Raw genomic sequence first — 27,041 nt, forward strand, 5'->3', positions numbered from 1 at the left:
GGCATTGCAAATAGTGAGTTCAAAATATAAACCCACTGTGATAACTTGACTTCCCTGCTGCTATGCTAGTTAGCTTCTTGGCTGGATAGCGCATGGCATTGCTATGGTAACAGAACGCTCGCTGACTGCAGGGCAAGCAGCAGCAAGTAGGTATCAACACCTGAGTCTCAAACATGTTCTCACTCACCCGAAAATGGCAAACCATACACTGTCAAAATGAAATAGTAAAGCTTACCTTCCACTTTTCGTTCCGCACAATATGTGTTAGTGTGGCAGGCACACGGTGTCAATATTGTTTAAAAACATTCCTGACGTCCTGTTCTTCTGCGCTGAAGTTCCTCCTACACAAACAGGCTGTAGTTTCGTCCAATCACACAGCCCATTGTTCGTTCGACAGCCAACGGGCTCTCAGCAACGCCTAGTGGGGGGTTTGTACCTACAAAAAATATTTAAAAAAATAAGAGTATTCTACAGATTATTGTGTTGGACTATAAACAATATTTTTTTAAAGGTCATTTGAAAAATACAACATTTTATTGAGTAAATGTATATATTGGTTCTCTTAATTTTGATGAGTGATGAACATGTAATTAAACGAAGGTTATTTGTTGATGTTAAAGTAGAAATGTACCAATTTTAAGGTTGTGCCATTGGATTTGTAGTGGGGTCGCGAAAAAATGGGGGCCCTGTTGAAAAATGTGAAATACCACTGTACTAACTGATGACCTCTGCACCAGAGAAACACATCAGCCTTTGAGGTTCTCCTTGAGTCATGGACAGATTTTACACTGCTTTTGAGCCGTTTTAGATCGCTTGGTATTCCACATTCAAGGTATGGTCAGTCATAATGAAGTCAGTGTATCGGTATTATGTACATATCCCTAACAAAATGTTCACTTTATTAGGTGAAAATAGATTAAAATCAGGTGCTTCATCCATCTCCTGAAGCTACAGAATGAAACGGAAAGCTGCTCCATGATCAGCCAATCAGAGAAGGGTAGAAATCCTGCCAGCTTTGACAAGGTCCTCAAGCAGCTTATCAAGATATTGTTAGTTACATCTTTGCAAAAGCCACTATATTTATCAGGGGTGCAATTTTGGTTTTAGAAGTGGGGGGGGGGTATATCATTTTTTTATATTTTTTTATCCTGTCGGATAAACACTCCAAACAGCCTACCCGACCGTTCGGAGGTGCCGGCATTGTCCTAAAGCATACCGTTGCCTCGTTTTGTACCCGTCCCAGTGAAAGTTGCGCCCCTGATATTTATAACAGCAGACAAATGGTAAGTTAGAGCAGCCTTTTTCAAACCTCTCCTCAGAGACTCCCAGTCATTTCATAAATTTGAACTATTCAACATGTATTTGAACTATTCAACGAGGAATCATCAAGCCCTTGACTACTTGAATCAGGTTTGCTAGTTCAGGGCTACAACACAATTATAAAACCTCTAGGGGTCCCCGAGGAGAGGTTTGAAAAAGGATGTATGTCAGTTTGCGCCATCTAGAGGCGAGGTTGATACTGACGTTCAGTTCACTGACACTCAATACTTCTGGAAGATTATACTGAGGTTCAGGATGCTGAGAAAATGTAACACAAGAAAATTATTGTATAATCTGAGCACTATTCTTCAGTATAGTGTGAAACATTTTCAAAATAGGAAACAGGTGGTATGTAGCCTACCCACCAGGCTGCACAGAGTATCTTCAGAGATGAAAAGACGAAGCAAAAGGTTTCACTATTGCCAAAATCTGTTCAAAATAAGCCTAGTGTGATTCTATGGGCTTATTTTGGATCTAAACTTGTCATCTCGTCATTACATACAGATCTGTGTAATTTAAATGAAGCAGCACAGAACAAGGCCTTGATCAAATAAAATGGGGCAGAATTAAATTTAACCCGGAAACATCAACCTCAAAATCAACAAACCATCATAAGAATAAATCCTTCAGAAAATACAATATGGATCAGAGCAATGAAAGAAAAAAAGCCAAAAGCCAAACCCGGCCTTCAACAGGTGCATAGAGCATTTCAATGCTCCATTCTGTGCCTAATACTACACTATCCTGGCTAACGTCAGAAAGGTTAGGGTTATGCATTAGTGTGTTTTAAGCTGGGCAATACATTGGGGAGCTGCTGTCTGTTCAACTAGGCTACACACAAGTCACACTGACACCTCTCTGATAGAGCGCTCAGCAGGTTATCTCCTTTTGTACACTAAACCAGGGAAGAAGAAGGAGAGCAGCGGGCTAGTGTTACAGGAATAGCAGCACCAGTGTGTCACCTGGAGATCCAAGATGGCGTAGCAGTCAGACGTCTTTGTCCTGTCGTGTCCCTTGTATACATCTTTTTCTTTGCATATCTTTTAAAAATATTTTCCTAAACCTCAACTCCTAAATACTCTCCTGCAACCCGCCTCAGCCAATGTGGCGTGGATCTGTTTTTTAGACTACGTTACCCAGTAGGCTATGCGGGAGACTGATGGTTGAAGAATGCCTTGCATGGCTAAACATGGAGATTTCTAGCTGATGTATATGTTCATTATTCTGTTTGTCATTATATAAGGAACAAACATAACATGGTGTCAGATTGGTAGTCGCTATGACGAGACAGAGTAAAGAAAGGAGTAACGGGCCTCCTGAGTGGCGCAGTAGTTAAGGGCGCTGTACTGCAGCGCCAGCTGTGCCATCAGAGACTCTGGGTTCGCGCCCAGGCTCTGTCGTAACCGGCCGCGACCGGGAGGTCCGTGGGGCGACGCAAAATTGGCCTAGTGTCGTCCGGGTTAGGGAGGGATTGGCCGGAAGGGATGTCCTTGTCTCATCGCGCACCAGTGACCCCTGTGGCGGGCCGGGCACAGTGCGCGCTAACCAAGGTCGCCAGGTGCACGGTGTTTCCTCCGGCACATTGGTGCGGCTGGCTTCCGGGTTGGATGCGCTCTGTGTTAAGAAGCAGTGCAGCTTGGTTGGGTTGTGCATCGGAGGACGCATGACTTTTCAACCTTCGTCTCTCCCGAGCCCGTAAGGGAGTTGTAGCGATGAGACAAGATAGTAGCTACTAAAAACAATTGGATACCACAAAATTGGGGAGAAAAAGGGGCTAGAAAAAAAAGGAGTAACTCTGCAAATATCCGCGCCGAAAATTGAACATTCTACCACAAGTCAAGTGACGTGAGTAGTCGAAGATGCTAGCTTGCAAGAGCGAGGACAACGAGCCGCAGCAGCGAGAGTGACAGCAGCGAGAGCGAGGCTGCATTGGAATCTGTTGACGAGCAAGTTGATGAGCAACATAGAGAAATTGACACTGTTCCTGTTCTCCGTCATGGATAGGCTTAGTCCTCCTACTCCTATGCAGTTAACAGGCAATTTAGCTGACAATTGGAAACGTTTCAAGCAGAGATTCAATATCTACCTAGCAGCCAGTGGTGCAGGGGGAGATGATGACAAATTGAAAGCTTCCATTTTTCTGCATGTTATTGCAGAGGATGCATTGGACATTTACAAAAGCTTTCAGCAAGATGAGGCAAACTTGACATTGACTGTGCTAATGGCTAAATTTGAGAAGTACTTTGTACCAAGCCAGAACGTCACGTTTGAGCACCTCCTCCCAGCTGCCCACTGCTCTGAGGCTAGGAAACACTGTTACCACGGATAAATCCACTATAATTGAGAATTTCAATAAGCATTTCTCTACGGCTGGCCATGCTATCCACATGGCAATACACACCCCTTACAAAACAAAAACCGGTCAACTGCCCGACACACTCCACAGCAACCCGCCAAAGCCCCCACCATTTCTCCTTCACCCAAATCCAGATAGCTGATGTTATGCAAAGCAGTAAATGCTGAATGGATTGTGCCATTGAAGGTGAATTAAACTATAATACCATTCAAAATCAGCACAGGTAAACCTGGCTGGATGACTACAAAACACTGAAGGTGAAGAGCAAAGATGTCCCTCTCCTGGCTTCGGAAAACCACCAAAAATGATCTGCCAAAATTGTTACAACCCCTATTACTAGCCTGTTCAACCTCTCTGCAGAGTTCTGTCTTACTATCGTCTGTACCCAAACAAGAGCTTCTACCTAAAAATTCATCCAGAAACAAGTCTCTCACTGTTGCCGCTCATCCCCGTCTGCCCAAAGCTGTGCCCTCGACACCATATGTGAATTGATTGCCCTCCAAACTGCTACAGACCTAAATCTATCCTACCCTGTCTACAATCTAAGCTTGATGTCAATTTCACATAAATTAAAGCCAAGTTAACAAACAGATTACCGACCATTTCGAATCCCACGTACCTTCTCCGCTATACAATCTGGTTAAAATCAAGAGCTGGTCATGGGTGCACCTGCATCCACGGTCAAGGTCCTAAACGACATCATAACCGCAACTCGATACAGAGAGGCATTACTGTGCTGGCCGGGTGATTCATCGACCTCAGGCCAAGGCTTTGGTTATTCTCTGTGCATTCCTCACCACATTCTTCAAAAAATGTAGGCAGACTCGACAGCCTTGGTTCACTCAACCTGATTGCCTTGCACAAAAACATCCTGTGGCGTTTACCAACTACTTCTCTGATAGAGTTCAGTGTGTCAAATCAAAAAGGACGGCCTGTATGTCCGGACCTCCTGCTGCCCACTGCTCTGATGGGGGTAAATCCACAGAGAATTTCAATAAGCATTTCGGGCCGACTCTCTTCTCTGTATACATCAATGATGTCGCTCTTGCTGCTGGTGATTCTCTGATCCACCTCTACGCAGACGACACCATTCTGTATACCTCTGGCCCCTCTTTGGACACTGTGTTAACTAACCTCCAGACGAGCTGAAATGCCATACAACTCTACTTCCGTGGCAACTACAAATACCTAGGTGTCTGGTTCGACTGTAAACTCTCCTTCCAGACTCACATTAAGCATCTCCAATCCAAAATTAAATCTAGAATCGGCTTCCTATATCGCAACAAAGCATCCTTCACTCATGCTGCCAAACATACCCTCGTAAAACTGACCATCCTACCGATCCTCGACTTCGGCAATGTCATCTATAAAATAGCCTCCAACACTCTACTCAACAAACTGGATGCAGTCTATCACAGTGCCATCCGTTTTGTCACCAAAGCCCCATACACAACCCACCACTGCGACCTGTACGCTCTCGTTGGTTTGCCCTCGCTTCATACACGTCACCAAACCCACTGGCTACAGGTTATCTACAAGTCTCTGCTAGGTAAAGCCCCGCCTTATCTCAGCTCACTGGTCACCATAGCAGCACCCACTTGTAGCACGCGCTCCAGCAGGTATACCTCACTGGTCACCCCCAAAGCCAATTCCTACTTTGGTAGCCTTTTCTTCCAGTTCTCTGCTGCCAATGACTGGAACGAACTGCAAAAATCTCTGATGCTGAAGACTCATATCTCCCTCACTAGCTTTAAGCACAAGCTGTCAGAGCAGCTCACAGATCACTGCACCTGTACATAGCCCATCTATAAACAGCCCATTTATCTACCTCATCCCCATACTGTATTTATTTATTAATCTTGCTCCTTTGCACCCCAGTATCTCTACTTGCACATTCATCTTCTGCACATTTACCATTCCAGTGTTTAATTGCTATATTGTAATTACTTCGCCACCATGGCCTATTTATTGCCTTAACTCCCTTATCTTACCTCATTTGCACTCACTGTATATATACTTTTTTGTTTTATTTTTTTCTACTGTATTATTGACTGTATGTTTTGTTTATTCCATGTGTAACTCTGTGTTGTTCTGTGTCAAATTGCTATGCTTTATCTTGGCCAGGTCGCAGTTGCAAATGAGAACTTGTTCTCAACTAGCCTACCTGGCTAAATAAAAAAATTGTAATTTTTTTTTAATCGATCATCCAGAAGCAGCGCTCTTAGTGGCCCGGGGACTTTAATGCAGGGAAGCTTAAATCCTTTTTACCTAATTTCTACCAGCATGTTAAATGTGAACCAGAGGAAAACAAACGCTAGACCATCTACTCCACACACAGTGCACAGTACATACATAGTACATACACAGTACATAGCTCTCACTCGCCCTCCATTTGGCAAATCTGACCATAATTCTATCCTTCTGATTCCTGCTTACAAACAAACACTGAAGCAGGAAGCATCAGTGACTTGGTAAAGAAAGAAGTGGTTAGATGACGCAGATGCTAAACTACAGGATTGTTTTGCTAGCACAGACTGGAATATGTTTCGGGATTCTTCCGATGGCATTGAGTACACCACATCAGTCACTGGCTTCATCAATAAGTGCATTGATGATGTCATCCCCACAGTGACCGTACGTACATACCCCAACCAGAAGCCATGGATTACAGGCAACATCCTCACTGAGCTAACTTCTTATGGGCAGGTGAGATGGTAGCGTCCCATCTGGCCAACATCTGGTGAAATGGCAGAATGACAAATTCAAAATACAGAAATACTTATAATAAACATTCATAAAATATACAAGTGTTGTACATCGGTTTAAAGATTAAATTCTTGTTAATCCAGCCGCTGTGTTAGATTTCAAAAAGGCTTTACGGCGAAAGCATACCATTCGATTATCTGAGGACAGCGCCCCGCCTACAAAAGCATACAAACAATTTCCAGCCAAGTATAGGAGTCACAAAAGTCAGAAATAGCGATAAAAATAATCACTTACCTTTGATGATCTTCATATGGTTGCACTAACAAGACTTCCTGTTACAAAATAAATGTTTGTTTTGTTCGATAAAGTCCATCTTTATGTCACAAAAACTCAGTTTTGTTGGCGCGTTTTGTTCAGTAATCGCCTGGCTCCAGGGCGGTCAAAACATGCAGACGAATACATCCTAATAGCACCGGTAAAGTTTGTCGAAACATATCAAACGATGTTTATAATTAATCCTCAGGTTGTCAATTGTCTAAATAATCAATAATATTTCAACTGGAAAATAGCGTTTTCAATAGAAAGGAAAAACAACGAATGGCGCGCTATTGTTCACGTGCGCTAAGCAGCTCTGCATTCTTCCCCTGTCCTCTGACCAAAAGGTTTTTTACTTGTGGTTTTTCAAAATACAAGCCTGAACGCATGTCTAAAGACTGTTGACATCTAGTGGAAGCCATAGGAACTGCAATCTGGGCCCTAACCCAGAACATAGGCAATAGGCATTCAATGAAAAACAACTCACATAAAAAAAATCCCACTTCCTGGATGGATTTTCCTCATGTTTTCACCTGCCATATCAGTTCTGTTATACTCACAGGCATTATTTCAACAGTTTTAGAAACTTCAGAGTGTTTTCTATCCAATACTGCCATGCATATGCATATCCTATCTAGCTTCTGGGCCTGAGTAACAGGCAGTTTACTTTGGGCACGTTTGTCATCCAAACTTCAAAATATTGCCCCCTACCCAAGAGAGGCTAAAGGGTAGAGCTGTCGCTTTCAAGTAGCGGGAATCTAACCTGGAAGCTTATAAGAAATCCTGCTATGCCCTCAGAAGAACCACCAAACAGGCAAAAGCATCAATACAGGACTAAGATTAAATCATACTACACCGGCTCCGACTCGTGTCGGATGTGGCAGGGCTTGCAAACTATTACAGACAACAAAGGGAAGCACAGCCACAAGCTGCCCAGTGACACAAGCCTACCAGACGAGCTAAATTAATTATATGCTCGTTTCGAGGCAAGCAACACTGAAGCATGCATGAGAGCATCAGCTGTTCCTGACAACTGTGTGATCACGCTCTCCGTAGCCAATGTGAGTAAGACCTTTAAACAGGTCACCATTCACAAGGCCGCATGGCCAGATGGATTACCAGGACGTGTACTCCAAGCATGCACTGACCAACTGGCAAGTGTCTTCACTGACATTTTCAACCTGTCCCTGACTGAGTCTGTAATACCAAAAACAATTTCAAGCAGACCATCATAATCCCTGTTCCCAAGAACACTAAGGTAACTTGCCTAAATGATTACCAAAACGTAGCACTCACGTCTGTAGCCATGAAATGCTTTGAAAGGCTGGCCATGGCTCACATCAACACCATTATCCCAGAAACCCTAGACCCACTCTAATTTGCATACCGCCCCAACAGATCCATATATGATGCAATCTCTATTGCACTCCACACTGCCCTTTCCCACATGGACAAAAGGAACACCTACGTTCAACACCATAGTGCCCTCAAAGCTCATCACTAAGCGAAGGACCCTGGGACTAAAAACCTCCGTCTGCAACTGGATCCTGGACTTCCTGACGGGCCGCCCCCAGGTGGTAAGGGTAGATAACAACACATCTGCCACGCTGATCCTGAACACGTGGGCCCCTCAGGGGTGCGTGCTCAGTCCCCTCCTGTACTCCCTGTTCACCCATGACTGCATGGCCAGGCCAGGCTCGACTCCAACACCATCATTAAGTTTGTTGATGACACAACAGTGGTAGGTAGGCCTGATCACCGACAACGATGAGACAGCCTATAGGGTGGAGGTCAGAGATTTGGCCGTGTGGTGCCAGGATAACAACCTCTCCCTCGACGTGATCAAGACAAAGGAGATGATTGTGGACTACAGGAAAAGAAGTACCGAGCACGCCCCCATTCTCACCGATGGGGCTGTAGTGGAGCAGGTTGAGAGCTTCAAGTTCCTTGGTGTCCACGTCACCAACGTACATGTATCATGGTCCAAACACACTAAGACAGTCGTGCAGAGGGCACGACAAAGTCTATTCCTCCTCAGGAGACTGAAAAGATTTGGCATGGGTCCTCAGATCCTCAAAAGGTTGTACAGCTGCACCATCGAGAGCATCCGGTTGCATCACTGCCTGGTATGGCAATTGCTCGGCCTCCGACCGCAAGGCACTACAGAGGGTAGTGCATATGACCCATCACTGGGGCCAAGCTTCCTGCCATCTAGGACTTCTATACCAGGCGGTGTCAGAGGAGGGCCCTAAAAATTGTCAAAGACTCCAGCCACCCTGGTCATAGACTGTTCTCTCTGGGGGGGGGGGGGGGGGGGGGGAGACGTTTGCAGAGGTATGAGTAGGGAGTTCAGTTTTTGTGCCCGACAGGATACAGCCGGAGCCGAGAAGACAGTATCCCGCAGAGGGTCTCATGGGGGAGACCTTTTCTTTTTGATTTATTATTTAAATAAACACCCTTGAAACCGAGCTAATCATGCTCTGTCCCTGTCTGATCTGTGTAAACGTCCCCCTGGTCTGCCACACTACCCAGACTATTTGCATTGGCCCCCCCCCCCCCCTTTACGCTGCTGCTACTCTCTGGTTATTATCTATGCATAGTCACTTTAACTCTTACCTACATGTACATATTACCTCAATTACTCGACTAACCGGTGCCCCCGCACATTGACTGTGTACTGGTACCCCCTGTATATAGCCTCGCTACTGTTATTTGACTGCTGCTCTTTAATTAGATGTTACTTAACACATATTTTTCTTAAAACTGCATTGTTGGTTAAAGGCTTGTAAGTAAGTATTTCACTGTAACACCTGTTGTGTTCGGCACATGTGACAAATATTTATTTTACTTGATTTGGTGTCTGCTTCTGCTTTAGCAAAGTTCTAACCATTGTATGCCTTAGATTTCCATTGGTTGTCATCCTCTATGGCCTTTGTTTCATCTGCTATTGTTTGCCAATGGAAGGAGGAATACTTGCACCTTCAATCACACCAGATTGACCAAGTATCAATTGACCAACAGCATCAATGTAACAGTATAACTTCAGACCGTCCCCTCGACCATACCCGGGCGCGAACCAGGGACACATCAATAACAGTCACCCTCGAAGCATCGTTACCCATCGCTCCACAAAAGCAGCGGCCATTGCAGAGCTACCACTACTTCAAGGTCTCAGAGCAAGTGACGTCACCGATTGAAACGCTATTTAGCGCGAACCACCGCTAACTAAGCTAGCCGTTTCACATCCGTTACACTTTATTGACTAGTGCAATGCCAATCATTGACATCAGCAATATCCACAGTCACAACATAAGATCAACCCTTTAATAATTGGGACAGGTCAATATCCAACTTTCCAGAGGGAAGAGGCTATAATCCCATTTCATATTGTGAAATCTCCCCAACTGTCTAGATCAGTGTTTCCCAACTCCGGTCCTCGAGTACCCTCAACAGCAGCACACATTTCTGATGAATCCAAGTACAAAAAAAAACGTGATTTAACTTGTCAAAGGATTGATGATTAGTTGACAAGTAGAATCAGGTGTGCTTGTCATGGGCCACAACAAATGCATGTACTGGCAAACACTGGTCTAGGCGAAAGGGAAAGTATAAACATGTACGTGTGAGAACAGCAGGCACAAGGGTTTCCACAAGTTACCACAGCCACAAAGTCTAAATTGGCTATAGGTTATCATAAAAAAAATAATGAAAACAAAAATCGGATTTTTGGTGTTCATTTAAGGTTATCAGTGTGGTTAAGGTTAGGTTTAAATTCACATTTTAAGAAGATACATTGTAGAAATGGGCTTTATGACTTCGTGGCTGGGGTAAGTAGTAACGACCAGCCACAACTCCGATATGTGTTTTCTCAAAGTTCCCGGGATGTCAGGTGTCCTATTTATATCCGTACACTCGTAACAATCTCATCATTATGATACTTCTATTTGATCAAATAAGCCCCACATAGAAAATAAGCCATCACATTTTTGTGTTAACCAAATTCGACACTCTCTCATTGACCTCCATACAAAAGCTCCTCGCTTGTTGAGCGAAAAAAACGAAACAACGCCACCTGTTGGAGAAGATAGATTTTAGCCCTGTTATCCCTCTCCCCTAACCTCTTCCTCTCTGCTGGAAATTAAACCTAGGGACAGTAAGTACTTCTTGTTGCTGTCCGAGTTGCGACACTGCTGAGTTGAACTGGCAGTTGCAGTTGGCAGTCCAAACTTCATGTAAGTTCAACCATTTAATGTCATTATTTTAGCAAAACGGTATAACACATTGATCTTAATAGTGACAGAATTGTGTTCACTTTCATATTATTTTTCTCTCCAGTGTTTTATTTGTGGCCTTGTATGGTTTATTGTAGCTTGATCAAACATAATAAATCACCCTCTAATAAGTTATTGGGTTAGAAGTATATGTTTGTCAATCAAATTGACGTCCAAAAGTCGTCAAAAAAACATTTATGGGTATGTTAAATGTGATTGTCAAGTGTGAAAAATAGGCGATACGTTTCACAAATGTTAAATGAAAGTGAAACTTAGTTTTGCGAACGCAACATTGTATGCCATTTTTATGTGATATAAAATGTTTGGCTTTCTAATTAACATACGAACCATCCACAACATGTGCTGCCAGATTAGATACATATACGGCGTTCAGTTGAAAACATAAATTGTATTTTATTCGAGTTGTACATCCTGTTAGTTTTTTTAATGCGCATTTGGGGCCTACTTGTTTTCATTTTGCTATATTCTCAATTTCAGAGGTCACAATGGAGAGCGTCGAAAGTGCAGCCAACATGGAATTGTCAACAACCTTTTCCCAGGTTGTATTTCAGGAAATCCCCCACTCCTACGCGCCAAATATTGCCGTGACTTGCAGCTACATTCTGACAGCAGCCATTCAACAGAACCCCAGAGACTGGGTGGGGATATTCAAGGTGAGATTATAGATATTTTGGCATGAATATTCATGAGTGGTCTGGTTCATCAGAGATTATGATATGGATTGTATTTCCACAAAGGAAATAATAACCTAATATATTTAACAATATAAATCCACAGTCTGGAATGCCTCCCAGTTGTCAGTCAGTCATGATTGTGTTATAACTGATGTTGTGCTGATTGTGTTATAACGGATGTTGTGCTGATTGTGTTATAACTGATTTTGTGCAGGTGGGCTGGAGCACCACAAAAGATTATTACACATTTGTGTGGATAGAACCATCATTGGATCTGATAAAACAGGATGCAAACAAAAAACAAGTGCTTTTTAGTGGTAAGACCATGTGTGCATTTTATCCTCAAACTTTTCAACTGACATGAACATTGATATGAATGATCGTGATCAATTTAGGTGGATTCGTTTTTGGTGGATTTTAGGTGGATTCGTTATAGGCCCATGTTAATTTCTTAATTTTAGATACAAATGACATTTATTTGACATTCAAGTGATCAATATTATGCTGGCACTGACAATGATGTTGTTATTCTGATAGCATACTACTTGCCAAAGGATGATGCAGAGTTCTATCAGTTCTGCTATATTGATAGCAACGGCCAAGTGAGAGGAGCCAGCACCCCCTTCTGCTTTAAAACCTCAGGGGAACAAAGCACAGACGGCAGCCTGGAAAACGACCTCTTGGTCATCACAACACAGGTACAACGCAATCCACCATACCTAACATTAAAAGTTGATTTGATTGTGTTTTAAAGACCATGCTTGAAATACTTAAAAAAACAGAACTTTTTGTTTGGCTTGCTTAGTGAAAGGTCAAGGAGATGATGTCCCTCACAAGAACATTTTAGCTAGAATTACCCGTAGGAGAGGTTATGTATGTACATGATGTGCATTTCTGAATCTAGGAAAAGGTAGAGCAACGTGAGAGGGAGAAAGAAGAGATGGTCATGGAGTTGGGGCAACTGAAAGAGCAACATGAGATTTTGAGAGGAGTCCTGAAGGAGCAACAGCAAGAGATTGATTGCCTCAAGGTTTGTTTTCAAGATGTTCGTTACATCTGCTAATTTCTAGCCAATAGTCATGTGTGAGAATGGAAATTACAATGTGAGGTAACAAAATTGTAACATTATCTCAGCAGTTGTCTAACGAGGAACTATACAAGGCAGACCTGGAGAAGCAGCAGCAGAAGTCAAGAGAGCATGAACAACTGACACAGAAAGCTAAATCAATGGAAGACTCACGCAAAGGACAGGAGGTAATATTTGGTGAATTTTGTGTCTACAACACAGTGATCACAAATCTGACAACTAAGAAACTCTTTCCATACTGAAACATAAATGCTTTTCAACATAACTGGTGGAACTATACTTGATGGATAGATGGAACTTTCCAAACACAGTAATCAAATCAAATCAAAGTGTATTGGTCACATACACCTATTTATCAGATGTTATTGCAGGTGTAGCGAAATGCTTGTGTTCCTAGCTCCAACAGGGCAGTAGTATCTAACAGTTCACAGCAATAAACAAATCTAAAAGTAAAATAATGGAATAGAGAAGTATATAAATATTAGGACGAGCAATGTCGGAGTGGCATTGACTCAAATACAGCAGAATAGAATACAGTATATACATATGAGATGGGTAAAGCAGTATGTAAACATTATTAAAGTGACTAGTGTTCCATATCCATAACCAGTAGAGGTTATGGACATGATTTGAGCATTTCTGAATCTAGGAACAGGTGGTGCAAAGTGAGAGGGAGAAAGAAGAGCTGGCCATGGAGTTGGGGCAACTGAAAGAGCAAAATGAGACTCTGACACGTGCCCTAAAGGAGCAACAGCAAGAGATTGACCGCCTCAAGGTTTGTTTGAAAGTCTTTTCTTTCCACCAGCAGTTTTACTTCTAGCCCCTAATCAGGCTGAGAGGGTGATGAATTATATATCGTTCCTGTAGGAATCTAAAGAGGAACTTGCACAGGTAGTGAGCAAACTGGAGCAACAGCAACAGAATGCTAGAGAGCATGAAGAACTGACACATAAGGACAAATCAATGGATGAATCACACACAGGACAGGAGGTAACTGTCGCAAACCAATTTCCCATTTGGGCCTACCAAAGAACTACTACTACTATGGAGTACATTTTGTCTTGTTTCTAACAGTTTCTTTCCATGAAAGGCTGCAGTCTCTGGCCCCAATTCATAAAAAATATTTGGTGAACGTATCAATACATGTGACAGGCTGTTTGTATACCATCAATATTTTTCAATGCCTCTTCTACTCTTTTTTTCCCCCACACTTTCTCTGTCTCCTTGTCATGTATCGAAGGGTGTATTCACATACAGGACCTTCGGAAAGTATTCAGACCCCTTGACTTTTTCCACATTTTGTTATGTTACAGCCTTATTCTAAAATTGATTAAATATATTAATTTCCCCCACAATCTACACACGATACCCCATAATGACAAAGCGAAAATGCAAATGTATAAAAAAACAAAAACAGAAATACCTTATTTACATAAGTATTCAGACCCTTTTCTATGATACTCGAAATTGAGCTCAGGTGCATCCTGTTTCCATTGATCATCCTTGAGATGTTTCTACAACTTGATTGGAGTCCACCTGTGGTAAATTCAATTGATTGGACATGATTTGGAAAGGCACAAACCTGCCTATATAAGGTCCCACAGTTGACAGTGCATGTCAGAGCAAAAACCGAGCCACGAGGTCAAATGAATTGTTCATAGAGCTCTGAGACAGGATTGTGTCGAGGCACAGATCTGGGAAAGGGTACAAAGTAGAGAGAGATGCTTGATGAAAACCTGCTCCAGAGCACTCGGGACCTCAGACTGGGGCGAAGGTTCACCTTTCAACGGGACAACAACCCTAAGCACACAGCCAAGACAAGGCAGGAGTGGCTTCGGGACAAGTCTCAATGTCCTTGAGTGGCTCAGCCAGAGCCCGGACTTACACCCTGTCAAACATCTCTGGAGACCTGAAAATAGCTGTGCACCAACGCTACCCATCCAACCTGAAGAAGCTTGAGAGGATCTGCAGAGAAGAATGGGAGAAACTCCACACATACTGATGTGTCAAGCTTGTAGCGTCATACCCAAGAAGACTCAAGGCTGTAATCGCAGCCAAAGGGGTTTCAACAAAGTATTGAGTAAAGGGTCTGAATACTTATGTAAATGTGATATTTCCGTTTTTTTTTCTACAAACCAGTTTTTGCTTTGACATTATGGGGTATCGTGTGTAGATTGAATACATTTTAGAATAAGGCTGAACCTATCAAAATGTGGAAAAAGTCAAGGGGTCTGAATACTTTCCGAAGGCACTGTATAGTCGTCTTTAATAAAGTAGTGTAGTGTGTGGTGCAGGAATAACGACAAGCGAACCTGGGGAGCTTTGTGTTCACATTGGTCTAAAAAAAAAGAACCGGCCTGCAGAATTCAAGCGAACCGAAGTCAGACCACCTCTCGAGATGGTCTCAGTTCGGTTCACTTCGGGGTATATTTTGAGGGGTCTGAGTTCCTTTGGAGTGTTTACACTACACAAGATATTAAGCAAATTGCTATTTCTCTTCACAAATGCCTGCAGTCTCTGACTCCTATTTGTGAGAAATATGAACGAGCATTGAGCAAGATCAAACAGCTGAAGAAGGAGCGAGAGGAGTTGAAAGAAAAGGTTGAGGTTCAAAGTGTGGAGATTGCACAGTGAGTACTTGTCTCGAGCAATCCATTCAATGGACATATCTTTCTAGTACAACACCTTTCCAGTCATATCATGATATCATCCTGTCTATATATAAACTCAGCAAAAAAAATTACGTCCTCACTGTCAACTGTGTTTATTTTCCAGCAAACTTGACATGTGTAAATATTTGTATGAACATAAGATTCAACAACTGAGACATAAACGTAACAAGTTCCACAGACATGTGACTAACAGAAATTGAATAATTTGTCCCTGAACAAAGGGAAGGGGTCAAAATCAAAAGTATCTGGTGTGGCCACCAGCTGCATTAACTACTACAGTGCATCTCCTCCTCATGGACCGCACCAAATTGTCCAGTTCTTGCTGTGAGATGTTACCCGACTCTTCCACCAAGGCAACTGCACGTTTCCGGACTGGGGGGAATGGCCCTCACCCTCACCCTCCGATCCAACAGGTCCCAGACGTGGTCAATGGGATTGAGATCCGGGCTCTTCGATGGCCATTGCAGAACACTGACATTTTTGTCTTGCAGGAAATCACGCACAGAATGAGCAGTATGGCTGGTGGCATTGTCATGCTGGAGGGTCATGTCAGGATGAGCCTGCAGGAAAGGTACCACATGAGGGAGGAGGATGTCTTCCCTGTAACACACAGCGCTGAGATTGCCTGCAATGACAACAAGCTCAGTCCGATGATGCTGTGACACACCGCCCCATGATAGACCATCTACCTCCAAATCAATCCCGCTCCAGAGTACAGGCCTCGGTGTAACGCTCATTCCTTCGATGATAAACGCGAATCCGACCAAAACCGCGACTTGTCAGTGAAGATCACTTTTTGCCAGTCCTGTCTGGTCCAGCGACGTGGGTTTATGCCCATAGGCGGCGTTGTTGCCGGTGATGTCTGGTGAGGACCTGCCTTACAACAGGCCTACAAGCCCTGATCCTATTGCGGACAGTGAGCACTGATGGAGGGATTGTGCGTTCCTGGTGTAACTCGGGCATGTGTTGTTGCCATCCTGTACCTGTCCCACAGGTGTGATGTTTGGATGTACTAATCCTGTGCAGGTGTTGTTAAATGTGGTCTGCCACTGCGAGGACGATCAGCTCTCCATCCTGTCTCCCTGTAGCACTGTCTTACGCGTCTCACAGTACGGACATTGCAATTTATTGCCCTGGCCACATCAGCAGTCCTCATGCCTCCTTGCAGCATGCCTAAGGCACGTTCACGAAGATGAGTAGGGACCGTGGGCTTCTTTCTTTTGGTGTTTTTCAGAGTCAGTAGAAAGGCCTCTTTAGTGTCCTAAGTTTTTGTAACTGTGACCTTAATTGCCTACCGTCTGTAAGTTGTTAGTGTCTTAACGACCGTTCCACAGACAGGGTCTTGAAAAAGGGACGTCTCTTTTTTTGCTGAGTTTATATATATATATATATATATATATATTTTTTTTTACACTTGTGTAACAATGCTGTTCCTCATGCCCCCGTTTCTGTGTCAACAGGCTGAGTCCAAGCCTCAGAGATTTTGAGCAGGAGTCTTACAGACTGAAGGATCACATTCAGCTTCTACAGGTCAGCACACTCAGCAGAGTAATTTATGTAAATGAATGCCTGTAACACACACACACTATTTAAAAGACCTGTTGGCCAATTAATTTAGTGCTTTCTTTGATGTGAAAAAAACCTGTCAATCACAGAACCTCATGTTGACCCTTTCCAGGTGGATCTCCAGAGCAGTGAGAAAGAGAAGGCAAAGCTTTCTGTGGAGCTGCGCAAACTGCGTGGTCTCACACTTGACCTGGATGACTTGAAGACGGAGAACAAGGCCTTACACAGAAGCCTGTCAGAGCAGGGGCACCAGCCACAGCAGGAGATGGTGGACAGTGATTTGAAGGTTGGAACAAGTTGGTAAAAGAACTATGTCCTTCCTGTACACGCCATTCTGAAATGTAATACTGTCGTCTTCTTGTGCGCCGTCAGGTGCAATACCAAGCTCTTCTTGGCCAGCTGCAGGAGGCTCGGACACAGTTGCACCAGGAGCTGCAGGCTTCCAACAACACACGCAGACGTGCAGAGCAAGCAGAGGGGGAACTGGTGAAGGTCAATGAGTGCACGAATATCATAGTCATGAGGTCTACACAGGCGGAGCAGAAAAGCAGAAAACTAGAGGTGCTTAGAGAATATCTTTGACGCTATTTCGATCCACAGACAGGGTCAGCGATATCATTTTTTTTCTTACCAAGATGTTGTTTGTTCTGGGAAAGTAGTTCACCTGCGAGAGCAAATGAATATAAAACACACTAAACGTATTCTCTTGTCTGATCACAAGTTCCCTGTTCTCTCCCCTCAGATGCAACTTTTAGAGTTCCACAGACTCATTGAGGAGAAAGAAAGCATGGCAGAGATCGCTAAAGTAGAGAAAGAGGAGTTGTCCAGAGAAAATCAGGTGATTGCTGTGAATGTTGATACTCTTTACTAGTCATTTCATTATTTACAATTAGGGACATCTGCTTACATTGGGGTTTTGCCACTGTATTCTATCTGTCAGGATCTCAAAAGAAATGTTGAGAGACTTCGCAAGGAGTTTGCTGACATCCAGGTTGCTCCAGTGTCCATGCAGCATCCCAACCCTTATGGCTCTTCAACTGACCCCACCCCCACTGAGGAGCAGCAGCAAGATACACTGGCTGCCTCTCTCCACTTTGGGAACCCTTATGAGACCCCAGGTATTCCCAATATTCCAGCTGTTGGAAAGCCTCACCTAAATATTCTCAAATGAGACATGAACGCCACTTGTGCCTCACGGACACGCCTTCTTGGAAAATAACAAAACAGGTTCAACTATGGCTGACATATGATTCTGTTTGCAGGCCCTGCGACGAACGCGGAGGAGGTATGTTAAGTCATTCCTATGATATACATGGTTATACGGCAGATTATGTTTGCAACAACATACACTAGTGGTTTGGGATCAAAGAGTTGGTTTCATAATGCTCTATAATGTTTGTGCTAGAGTACAGTTAACTATCCAGTCTAGATCCGATATTATTACCACTTATGACCCGTGTCTGTCCCATAGTTGTCCTTGACGTGTCGTCACTGCCATGAGTGCTTCCCTGGCATCACCCCGAATGAGCTGGAGCTGCACGAGGACAGCCACAGAGTGTGCCCCTTTTGCACCCTAATCTGTGACGGAATTGAGCAGACCAAGTATGAGGAACACGTCTACAGCCATGAGGTGTAGGGAAGCCACATCCTCACGACCCAGAGTGTTGACTACTCGTTAAAGAAAGCTGATACCCTACTAATTATATTTCTAAGAGGTGGGGGGGGATAAATACAGGCTAACAACCTAACCACGACATTGTAAGACAAACATTTAAAGGCCCCTGTTTATTACTGTCAATGTTATCGAACCTGGTAACGTTGAGGGTTGTGAATTTAATGTCTGGGAAATCTGTATCTAATTGAATTTGCCTGAATTGATCATATTGTTTTAGACACTTTGATGGTTAGGGTTAGGGTTGACTGTTTATTCTTAATTTGCCTCCATCGCTAATGGATAGGACTGTATGGATCTGCTATTTAATACGTTTCCTAGGTTTACTCTACTGCTATTATCTCTTCTGAACTACTGTATGTTTACTTTGGCTAACTTCACTATATTCCCTGTTAACCTGCCGCTTAAATGTAAACGATGTGTTGCATAATAAAGTCAAATGACTCATGGTCAAATGATGCTCTCTGATAATGTAAGGGTTGAAATGAGATTCACGTGGGATGTTCAAGCAACAAATAAAGTTATCTTCACAGTTGTGTTGACATGAAAAGAAAAATGTTTTTGTAGCACAAACTGCAATATGCCAAGAAATCCTAAAATGTTTTAATAGAAGGAAATTGAATATAATGACATTTAAAAAAACAAAACAAAAAACAAATCCACGATTGACAACTGCCACAGAAAACAACATTTGTAACCTAGTTTTTTCATCTCCACAATTGCTGAAGGGAAGCAACATCATGTGTACCTACCAATGATTTATATACATAATTGGTACCTACCCTTTAAAAGTTAAATACACCCCATTTCAATTCAGGACTTTCCCAACAGGCACACATTGTTCTTCAAGAAGTTACCGAGACATCCCACGTACCAAAAATCCTATCTTTCTTAAGGCGTTATCTGATTGGCCTCCTCAGGTGTGACATCACGGGAAGTCAGCTCAGAAAAGAGGGCTGGCAGCCAATACTGTGGCTCTCCAGAAGCTTGGGAATCCAACCACGCCAAGCCCTCTTTCAATAGGTGATCCTAGGACAACAAGGAGTGTGTATGTTAGGATGGTGGTGAGCTAAAGCAAATCAAGAACCATGGTTCTATGGTGCTTTGTCACTCCTAATTTTCTTGTAAACATTTTGTTCTGTAAAATATCCTCCTTAACTCTTGGCAGCTTTTCTTTGCATTTCCTCTGTAGGCGACTTACCAGCACATGACAGGCTCGCTCTCGCTCCCACTTAAGACTCTCTCTGATCTCACTCACTGAAACGTAGCCCTTCTTCTGCAAATTGGCAGAAAAACAAATATTCATGACACCTGGCACCATATTTGCATTCCTCTAAATGACTCAGCAAAAGTATCAGAGCAGCATGTTCTGGATCCAAGCATGATGTTGGCAACTGCTCACAAGAAAAAACAAACAGCGCCCCTCTTTAATCTCACAATCAGTATTCTGAGACATTTTTGACAAGTCATTTAGCATAATTACTGATGAGGCAGCCACACAATACAGACTCAAGAGGTGAAATGAAGGATTTACCTCAGCCAGCTGAAGTACCACAGTGTGGTCCATGTTGAGCTCTGCTGGCACTGACTGCACAAGGTAAGAGCCTCCAACAGGAATCATCCCAAAGCCGTTCCCCATGACTTTCAGCTTCTTTATGGCCCGCACCAAGTCATCTCTGGAGTGGAGAATAGAGATACAATTTCAACTTCATAATGAAAGTCCATTAAAGTTGCTGAATAAATATCAATATGTTTACATTATTGTATTTATTGGGATCCCCAATTAGCTGCTGGGGAGGCAGAGGCTACTCTTCCTGGAGTCCAAACAGGAAACAGGACAACAAATAAAATACATAATAGACATAGCACTAAATTTACATTACAATTGAGCCATTCAGCAGATACTCCCATACAGAGCGACCCACAGCCAGGCGAGTCAACCACATATCAAAGTCCAATCCCAACCAGGTATCACATACATAATAAAATACATAATACAATGCAAAATACAATACAAAATGCATAAAAATTCTTTAACTTAGTTTTTATCTTGTTTATTTGCTAGCTTGAGTTACCTGGGGTGGCAGAGTTCAATTTAGTCATGGCTCTATTTAATACTGTGTTTCAACCCAGCCTCTATTCTGGACCTGGGGACAGTGAAGTCCTCTGGTTACATGTCTAGTGTTGTACCGAGGAGTGCCCGAACTGTCTGCGAACTGCTTGAACAGACAGTTCGGTACCTTCACCACGGTGCACAAAGACTAATAGTGATGCAGTCTCCTCAACGTTGAGCCAGGAGAGACTGACATGCATGCCACTGACACTTTCCCTCCGTACATCTAAGATAAATTAATATATGCTGACCTGTTTTAGATCAACTGCAATTTGCCTATGTCCTTATTTGCTGCAACTGACCACACAACTGCACAGTTGTCCAAGTGCATCAAAACTAGGGCCTGTAGAACCTGTCTGGTTGACTGGGATATCAAGAAAGCAGAGCAATGCCTTATCATGTCCAGACCTCTTCCTAATTAAGTAACCATAGCATTCGGAAAGTATTCAGGCCCCTTGACTTTTTGTTACGTTACAGCCTTATTCTAAAATTGACTCAATTGTTCCCCCCCTCATCAATCTAAACCCAATACCCCATAATGAGAAAGCATTTTTTGTGTGCAAATGTATTAAAAATTAAAAACAGAAATACCTTATTTACATAAATATTCAGACCCTTTGCTATGAGACGCGAAATTGAGCTCAGGTGCATCCTGTTTCCATTGATCATCCTTGAGATGTTTCTCCAGATTGATTGGAGTCCACCTGTGCTAAATTCAATTGATTGGACATGATTTGGAAAGGCACACACCTGTCTATATAAGGTCCCACGGCTGACCAAGCCAAGCGATGAGGTCGAAAGAATTGTCCGTAGAGCTCCGAGACAGGATTGTGTCGAGGCACAGATCTGGGGAAGCGTACCAAAAAATGTCTGCAGCATTGAAGGTCCCAAAGAACACAACAGCCTCCATCATTCCTAAATGGAAGAAGTTTGAAACCACCAAGACTCTTCTTAGAGCTGGCCGCCCGGCCAAACTGAGCAATCGGGGGAGAAGGACCTTGGTCAGGGAGGTGACCAACAACCCGATGGTCCCTCTGACGGAGCTCTAGTTCCTCTGTTGAGATGGGTGAAACTTCCAGAAGGACAACCATCTCTGCAGCACTCCTACAATCGGGTCTTTATGGAAGAGTGTCCAGACGGAAGCCACTCCTCAGTAAAAGGCACATGACAACCAACTTGGAGTTTGCCAAAAGGCACCTAAAGAACTCTCAGACCATGATAAACAAGATTCTCAGGTCTGATAAAACCAAGATTGAACTCTATGGCCTGAATGCCAAGCGTCACATCTGGGGGAAACCTAGCACCATCCCTACGATGAAGCATGGTGGTGGCAGCATCATGCTCTGTGGTTGTTTTTCAGCAGCAGGGACTGGGAGATTAGTCAGGATTGAGGGAAATATGAATGGAACAAAGTAGAGAGATCATTGATGAAAACCTCCAGAGCGCTCAGAGACCTGAAAATAGCTGTGCAGTGACTCTCCCTCATTCAACCTGACAGAGCTTGAGAAGATCTGCAGACAAGAATGCTAGAAACTCTCCAAATGCAGGTGTGCCAAGTTCTGTCATGTAGCGTCATACCCAAGAAGACTCAAGGCTGTAATTGCTGACAAAGGTGCTTCAACAAAGTACTGATAACGGGTCTGAATACTAATGTAAATGTTTTTTAAAAAATACATTTGCAACAATTTCTAAAAATCTGTTTTTGTTTTGTCATTATGTGGTACTGTGTGTAGATTGATGATGAATATTCTGGGTTCACGCCCAGGCTCTGTCGTAACCGGCCGTGACCGGGAGGTCTGTGGGGTGACGCACAATTGGCCTAGCGTTGTCTGGGTTAGGGAGGGCTTGGCCGGTAGGGATATCCTTGTTTCATCACGCACCAGCGACTCCTGTGGCGGGCCAGGCGCAGTGCGCGCTAACCAAGGTTGCCAGGTGCACGTGTTTCCTCCGACACATTGGTGCGGCTGGCTTCCGGGTTGGATGCACGCTGTAATAAGAAGCAGTGCGGCTTGGTTGGGTTGTGTATCAGAGGACGCATGACTTTCAACCTTTGTCTCTCCCGAGCCCGTACGGGAGTTGTAGCGATGAGACAAGATAGTAGCTAGCTAAAAAAAAAAAAAAAAAAGGTTATGAAGTGTGTTTTTTTTTCATCCATTTTAGAATAAGGCTGCAACATAACTTTCCGAATGCACTGTATATATTTTGACCGTGATAGCTCGTTTAGTCTCCTTAACTTGTTCAATAGCCACACTATTCAATAATCGACAGATGAGGGGTTGAGAAAATGATTTGTCGCCAAAAAGGATGCTTTTAGTTTTTGAGATATTTAACACCAGCCTATTGCTAGTTACCCATTCTAAAACTGTTAAGGGCGTCAGTTATTTATTTTACTGTTACAGTCGATGTGTATACTGTGGAGTCGTCTGCGTACATTCAAGGCTTTATTCAAGGTCAGTGGAAGGTCCTTACTAAACACAAAACAATAATAGTCCCAAATCAGCTACCCTGCAGTACACCACACTCAACCGTATTTGCATTACAGAGACTTCCATGTTTTCTATTGGACAGATATCAGTCCATCCATGATAAGGCAAATTATGTTAATCCATAACAACTATGTTTTTCAATGACATCAAAGGCTGCACTGAAGTCTAACAAAATAGCTCCCACAATCTTTTTATCAATTTCTTTCAGCCAATCATCAGTCATTTGTGTCAGGGCCAAGCACGTTGAGTGCCCTTCCCTATAAGCATGCAGAAAGTCTGTTGTTCATTTGTTTTCTGTAAAATAACATTGGTCGAACACGATTTTTCCCCCAAAAATGATTCTAAGCACCGGTAACAGGCTGACTGTTTGAATCATTCAAGGGTGCTTTGCTATTTTGGGGCTGCGGAATGTCCTTTGTCTCCCTCCAGGCCTGAAGGCACACTCCTTCTTCTTGGCTAACATTTAAGATGTGGCATATAGGAGTCGCAATGTATTCCGCTACCAACCTCAGTAGTTTACCATCCAGGTTGTTGGTACCAGGTGGTTTGCCCTTATTTATAGATAGCAATCATTTTTTCCCCTCTTCCACACCCACTTGGAAGAATTTAAAGCTACAGTGCTTGTCTTTCATTATTTGGTCCTTTATGCATGAATATGAAGGCTCAAGATTTTATTTTTTTGCATGTCATGCCTAAGTTTGCTTATCTTGCCAACAAAAAAGTTATTAAAGTGGTTGGCAATATCAGAGGTTTTTGTTATGAATGAGCCATCAACGTCGATGGAGCAGAGTTGGCTATTCTGCCTCAAATTTCCTTTAAGGTACTCTAGAGATTTTCACTATTATTCTTTCTAGAATGTATATTTGTTCCATAGTATAGTTTCTTCTTATTTTTGTTTAGTCGCGTGATTTCTCAATTTACTCTTTGTTTGCCAATCTGCTGTGTTGCCAGACTTACTTGCCATTCCCTTAGCCTCATCCCTCTCAGGCATACAGTTTTTAAATGAATCATCTATCCATGGGGATTTTGGCAGTTTTAACAGTACGTTTATTTATTGTCGCATGCCTGTCAGTAACCGGAAGAAGCAATTTCATAAATGCTTAAAGTGCAGCATCAGGATGTTCCTCATTACACACATTAGACCAACACATATTTTTCACATCGTCAACATAAGAATAATTGCAAAACCTCTTGATCGCTTATACACTATTTTAGGTCCAGTCTTTGAAACTTTGGTTTTCCTAGCTATGACTTATGATCACTACATCTGATAGGTGTGGAAACTGCTTTAGATCAGATTTCGAGAAGCATTAGTAAAGATGTGTTCAATACAAGTGGATGATTTAGTTCTTGTTCTGTTTGTAAATACACTGGCAGGTTGACTGATAACCTGAATCAGGTTGCAGGCACTAGTTACAGTTTCAAGTTTTTTCTTGAGTGGACAGCTTGATGAAAGCCAGTCAATATTTAGGTCTCCCAGAAAATAAACCACTCTGTTAATATGATATACATTATCAAGCATTTCACACATATTATCCAAATACTGACTGTTAGCACTTGGTGGTCTATAGCCACTTTGCACAAGAATAGGGTTTAGGTGAGGCAAGTGAACCTGTAGCCACATTACTTCAACAGCATTTGACATGAGATCCTCTCTAATATTAAATATGATGATAAATGTTGACTTTCTGCATTACTTAGGAGAGAATTTATTATATAATTTCTGATATTTGTCAGATAGTACTCACTGGCTCACATCCTGAGCAAATTTCCCCCTTCCCTTCAACACTCTGTGATGCAGTTCGTCCAGGGTAATAAGTCCTAAAACACAGAGATGGAACACCAATGAACGACACATTTCAAAATACAGTGTTTTGCTATGACTTTGATGATGTTCCAAAGAAGCCTCACCTCCATTTCTGTGTTTCAGTGCCAGGCATACTTCAATGATCTGCACACCCAGCTCGTAATAGAAGTCACCCACGCCAAGCATCTCAGACCAAAAGCCTTTGCCAGCTGTCAATGACAAAGAAAACACTTAATTGGTTGCATTTCAATTCCTTGAATAAATACAACATATGAGTAACCACATGCATAAAAAAGGAGTAAATGACATTTTAATGGTCTTTTAATGTAGGGCAAAAACAACTTCTATTTTAAACAGACACAGTTGTGATTCTCACAGGCAAGTGGGTCAACTCCAATGGTGGCACACATCTCCTGAAACTGGACCCGGAACTGGGAACTCTTACGAATCTCTTGTTTGTGCTTGCTGGCAAATTCCTCAAGGTTAGATTTGAAGGTCTCCAGCTGTTTTGACATCTGAAAGACCATGATGTTTTAGATATTTCCACAACGGCAACAGCTTGACTAGCTACATGGATTGAATAACATTCCAATGAAGACACACTTGCACACCCACACATAAGCTCAGTTGGTAGAGTATGGCGCTGCTTGACGATGAAAACCCAACTGACATTTACACCTGAAGTGTTATACTGCTGCACCCTCTATAACCACTGTGGTTGTTATCTGACCCTACCAGTCACCTATGAACATTTATACAGCTTGCCTAAATGGCCGTACTCTTATAATCTCCACCCTGCACAGCCAGAAGAGAACTGGTTCCCCTCTATGTTTCTTCCTTAGTTCCCTCCTCACTCGGGAGTTTTTCCTTAGCTAAAATGTACAGCATGGTCGAGGCATTCGTTGGAACTTGGAAGTTTTTGTGCTTCTACATCTGCATTGCTTGCTCTTTGGGGTTTAAGGATGGGTGTCTGTATAACAGTTTGTGACACTTACTGGTGTAAACTGGGCTTTATAAAATAAATTTGATTGATTGCAACGCCAGGATAGTGGGTTGATTCCAGGGACCACCCGTAAGTAAAATGTATGCACGCATGACTAAGTCGCTTTAGATGAAAGTGTCTGCTAAATAGCATATTATTATAATATTATTATTGAGCTTACCTGAACAATTTGATCCTCAGCTAACACTGTCCCTCTCTCTTTATACTTGGCCTACAAAAAAATAAGAGTGTTTTGGATAAGATGGTTGTATTTCTGAAATGCCTTGGATTCATTGTTTACATTTTGTAGATGGGCCCATTCATCTAGACAAGGTTACCTCTGCAAGCTTCTTTTTGGCGATAGCTCCCGCACCTACCCCTCTCCTATGCATCTTGTTGATGTGAAAAAAAGGACTAGCTAGCTATGAAAAAGTTGACACCGCTATTGTTATGCTTGCCAACTAACGTTAGCTAGCTAGGTAGTTTCCAGTTGCACGGTCAAAGTAATTTGTTAGGTCGCGAGGTGCTTTTACCCTATTGCAGCCATATGATAGCTCTCAGCATTCCGTTCTTATTCAATAATAATTTCTATGCACACAACTTTGAAATCGACTCATTTCGCGAAACTTGAGAGCTAGCAAGGTCTATTTGCTTAGTTTAGGAACCCGGAAGTAACTTCCTCCTGAGTTTGACGAGAGGCAATGCCATCAAATATGGCATTGCAAATACTGCCACCTACTGCCTCGGCAAGATACTTCTTCTGCCACCAACTCGACTGTGAACCAGAGATGGTGAAGGAGTGAGTGCATACACTTTCATACTTGTCCCCCATGGGAATTGAACCTACAACCCAGGAATTGCAAGTACCATGCTCTACCAACTGAGCCACACAGAACACCTCCCAGTTGGATTTCCCCACCAATTTCATGGTACTATTGAGCCTTGTGTGTCACAGTCTCAGCCTTCTGATTACACTTTCCTCCCTTCTCTCTT

The 27,041-nt window shown here is 42.8% G+C and overlaps 2 protein-coding genes across 5 annotated transcripts; one reads left to right on the forward strand and one right to left on the reverse strand.

Annotated features, from left to right (window-relative positions):
• The first annotated feature begins 10,785 nt into the window (after positions 1-10,785).
• On the forward strand, positions 10,786-19,216 carry LOC139368071 (calcium-binding and coiled-coil domain-containing protein 2-like). 4 transcript variants are annotated; one of them, XM_071106614.1, is made up of 16 exons: positions 10,786-10,929; positions 11,467-11,642; positions 11,878-11,980; positions 12,201-12,361; positions 12,568-12,693; positions 12,798-12,917; positions 13,400-13,525; positions 13,618-13,740; positions 15,265-15,380; positions 16,883-16,952; positions 17,101-17,274; positions 17,361-17,549; positions 17,731-17,826; positions 17,929-18,106; positions 18,251-18,273; positions 18,460-19,216. In XM_071106614.1, exons 2-16 carry the CDS (start codon positions 11,475-11,477, stop codon positions 18,622-18,624), a joined length of 1,938 nt encoding a protein of 645 aa, XP_070962715.1. In that variant the 5' UTR covers positions 10,786-10,929; positions 11,467-11,474; the 3' UTR covers positions 18,625-19,216. The 4 variants fall into 4 exon arrangements, with proteins under 4 accessions (XP_070962715.1, XP_070962716.1, XP_070962718.1 ...); XM_071106615.1 differs by having other exon boundaries at positions 12,801-12,917; XM_071106617.1 differs by lacking the exon at positions 13,618-13,740 and having other exon boundaries at positions 10,816-10,929; positions 12,801-12,917.
• A 25-nt stretch (positions 19,217-19,241) lies between these two features.
• Positions 19,242-26,751, reverse strand: LOC139368072 (SNF8 subunit of ESCRT-II). Its single transcript, XM_071106618.1, has 8 exons — positions 26,387-26,751; positions 26,230-26,280; positions 25,443-25,581; positions 25,171-25,275; positions 25,008-25,080; positions 20,195-20,336; positions 19,862-19,936; positions 19,242-19,689 (listed from the first exon to the last, which is right to left on the reverse strand). The coding sequence occupies exons 1-8, from the start codon at positions 26,438-26,440 to the stop codon at positions 19,552-19,554; spliced, it is 777 nt and encodes a 258-aa protein (XP_070962719.1). The 5' UTR covers positions 26,441-26,751; the 3' UTR covers positions 19,242-19,551.
• Positions 26,752-27,041: the final 290 nt, after the last annotated feature.

Source organism: Oncorhynchus clarkii, chromosome 16 (assembly GCF_045791955.1).
Source record: "Oncorhynchus clarkii lewisi isolate Uvic-CL-2024 chromosome 16, UVic_Ocla_1.0, whole genome shotgun sequence".
In the NCBI taxonomy this organism is placed as follows: domain Eukaryota; kingdom Metazoa; phylum Chordata; class Actinopteri; order Salmoniformes; family Salmonidae; genus Oncorhynchus; species Oncorhynchus clarkii.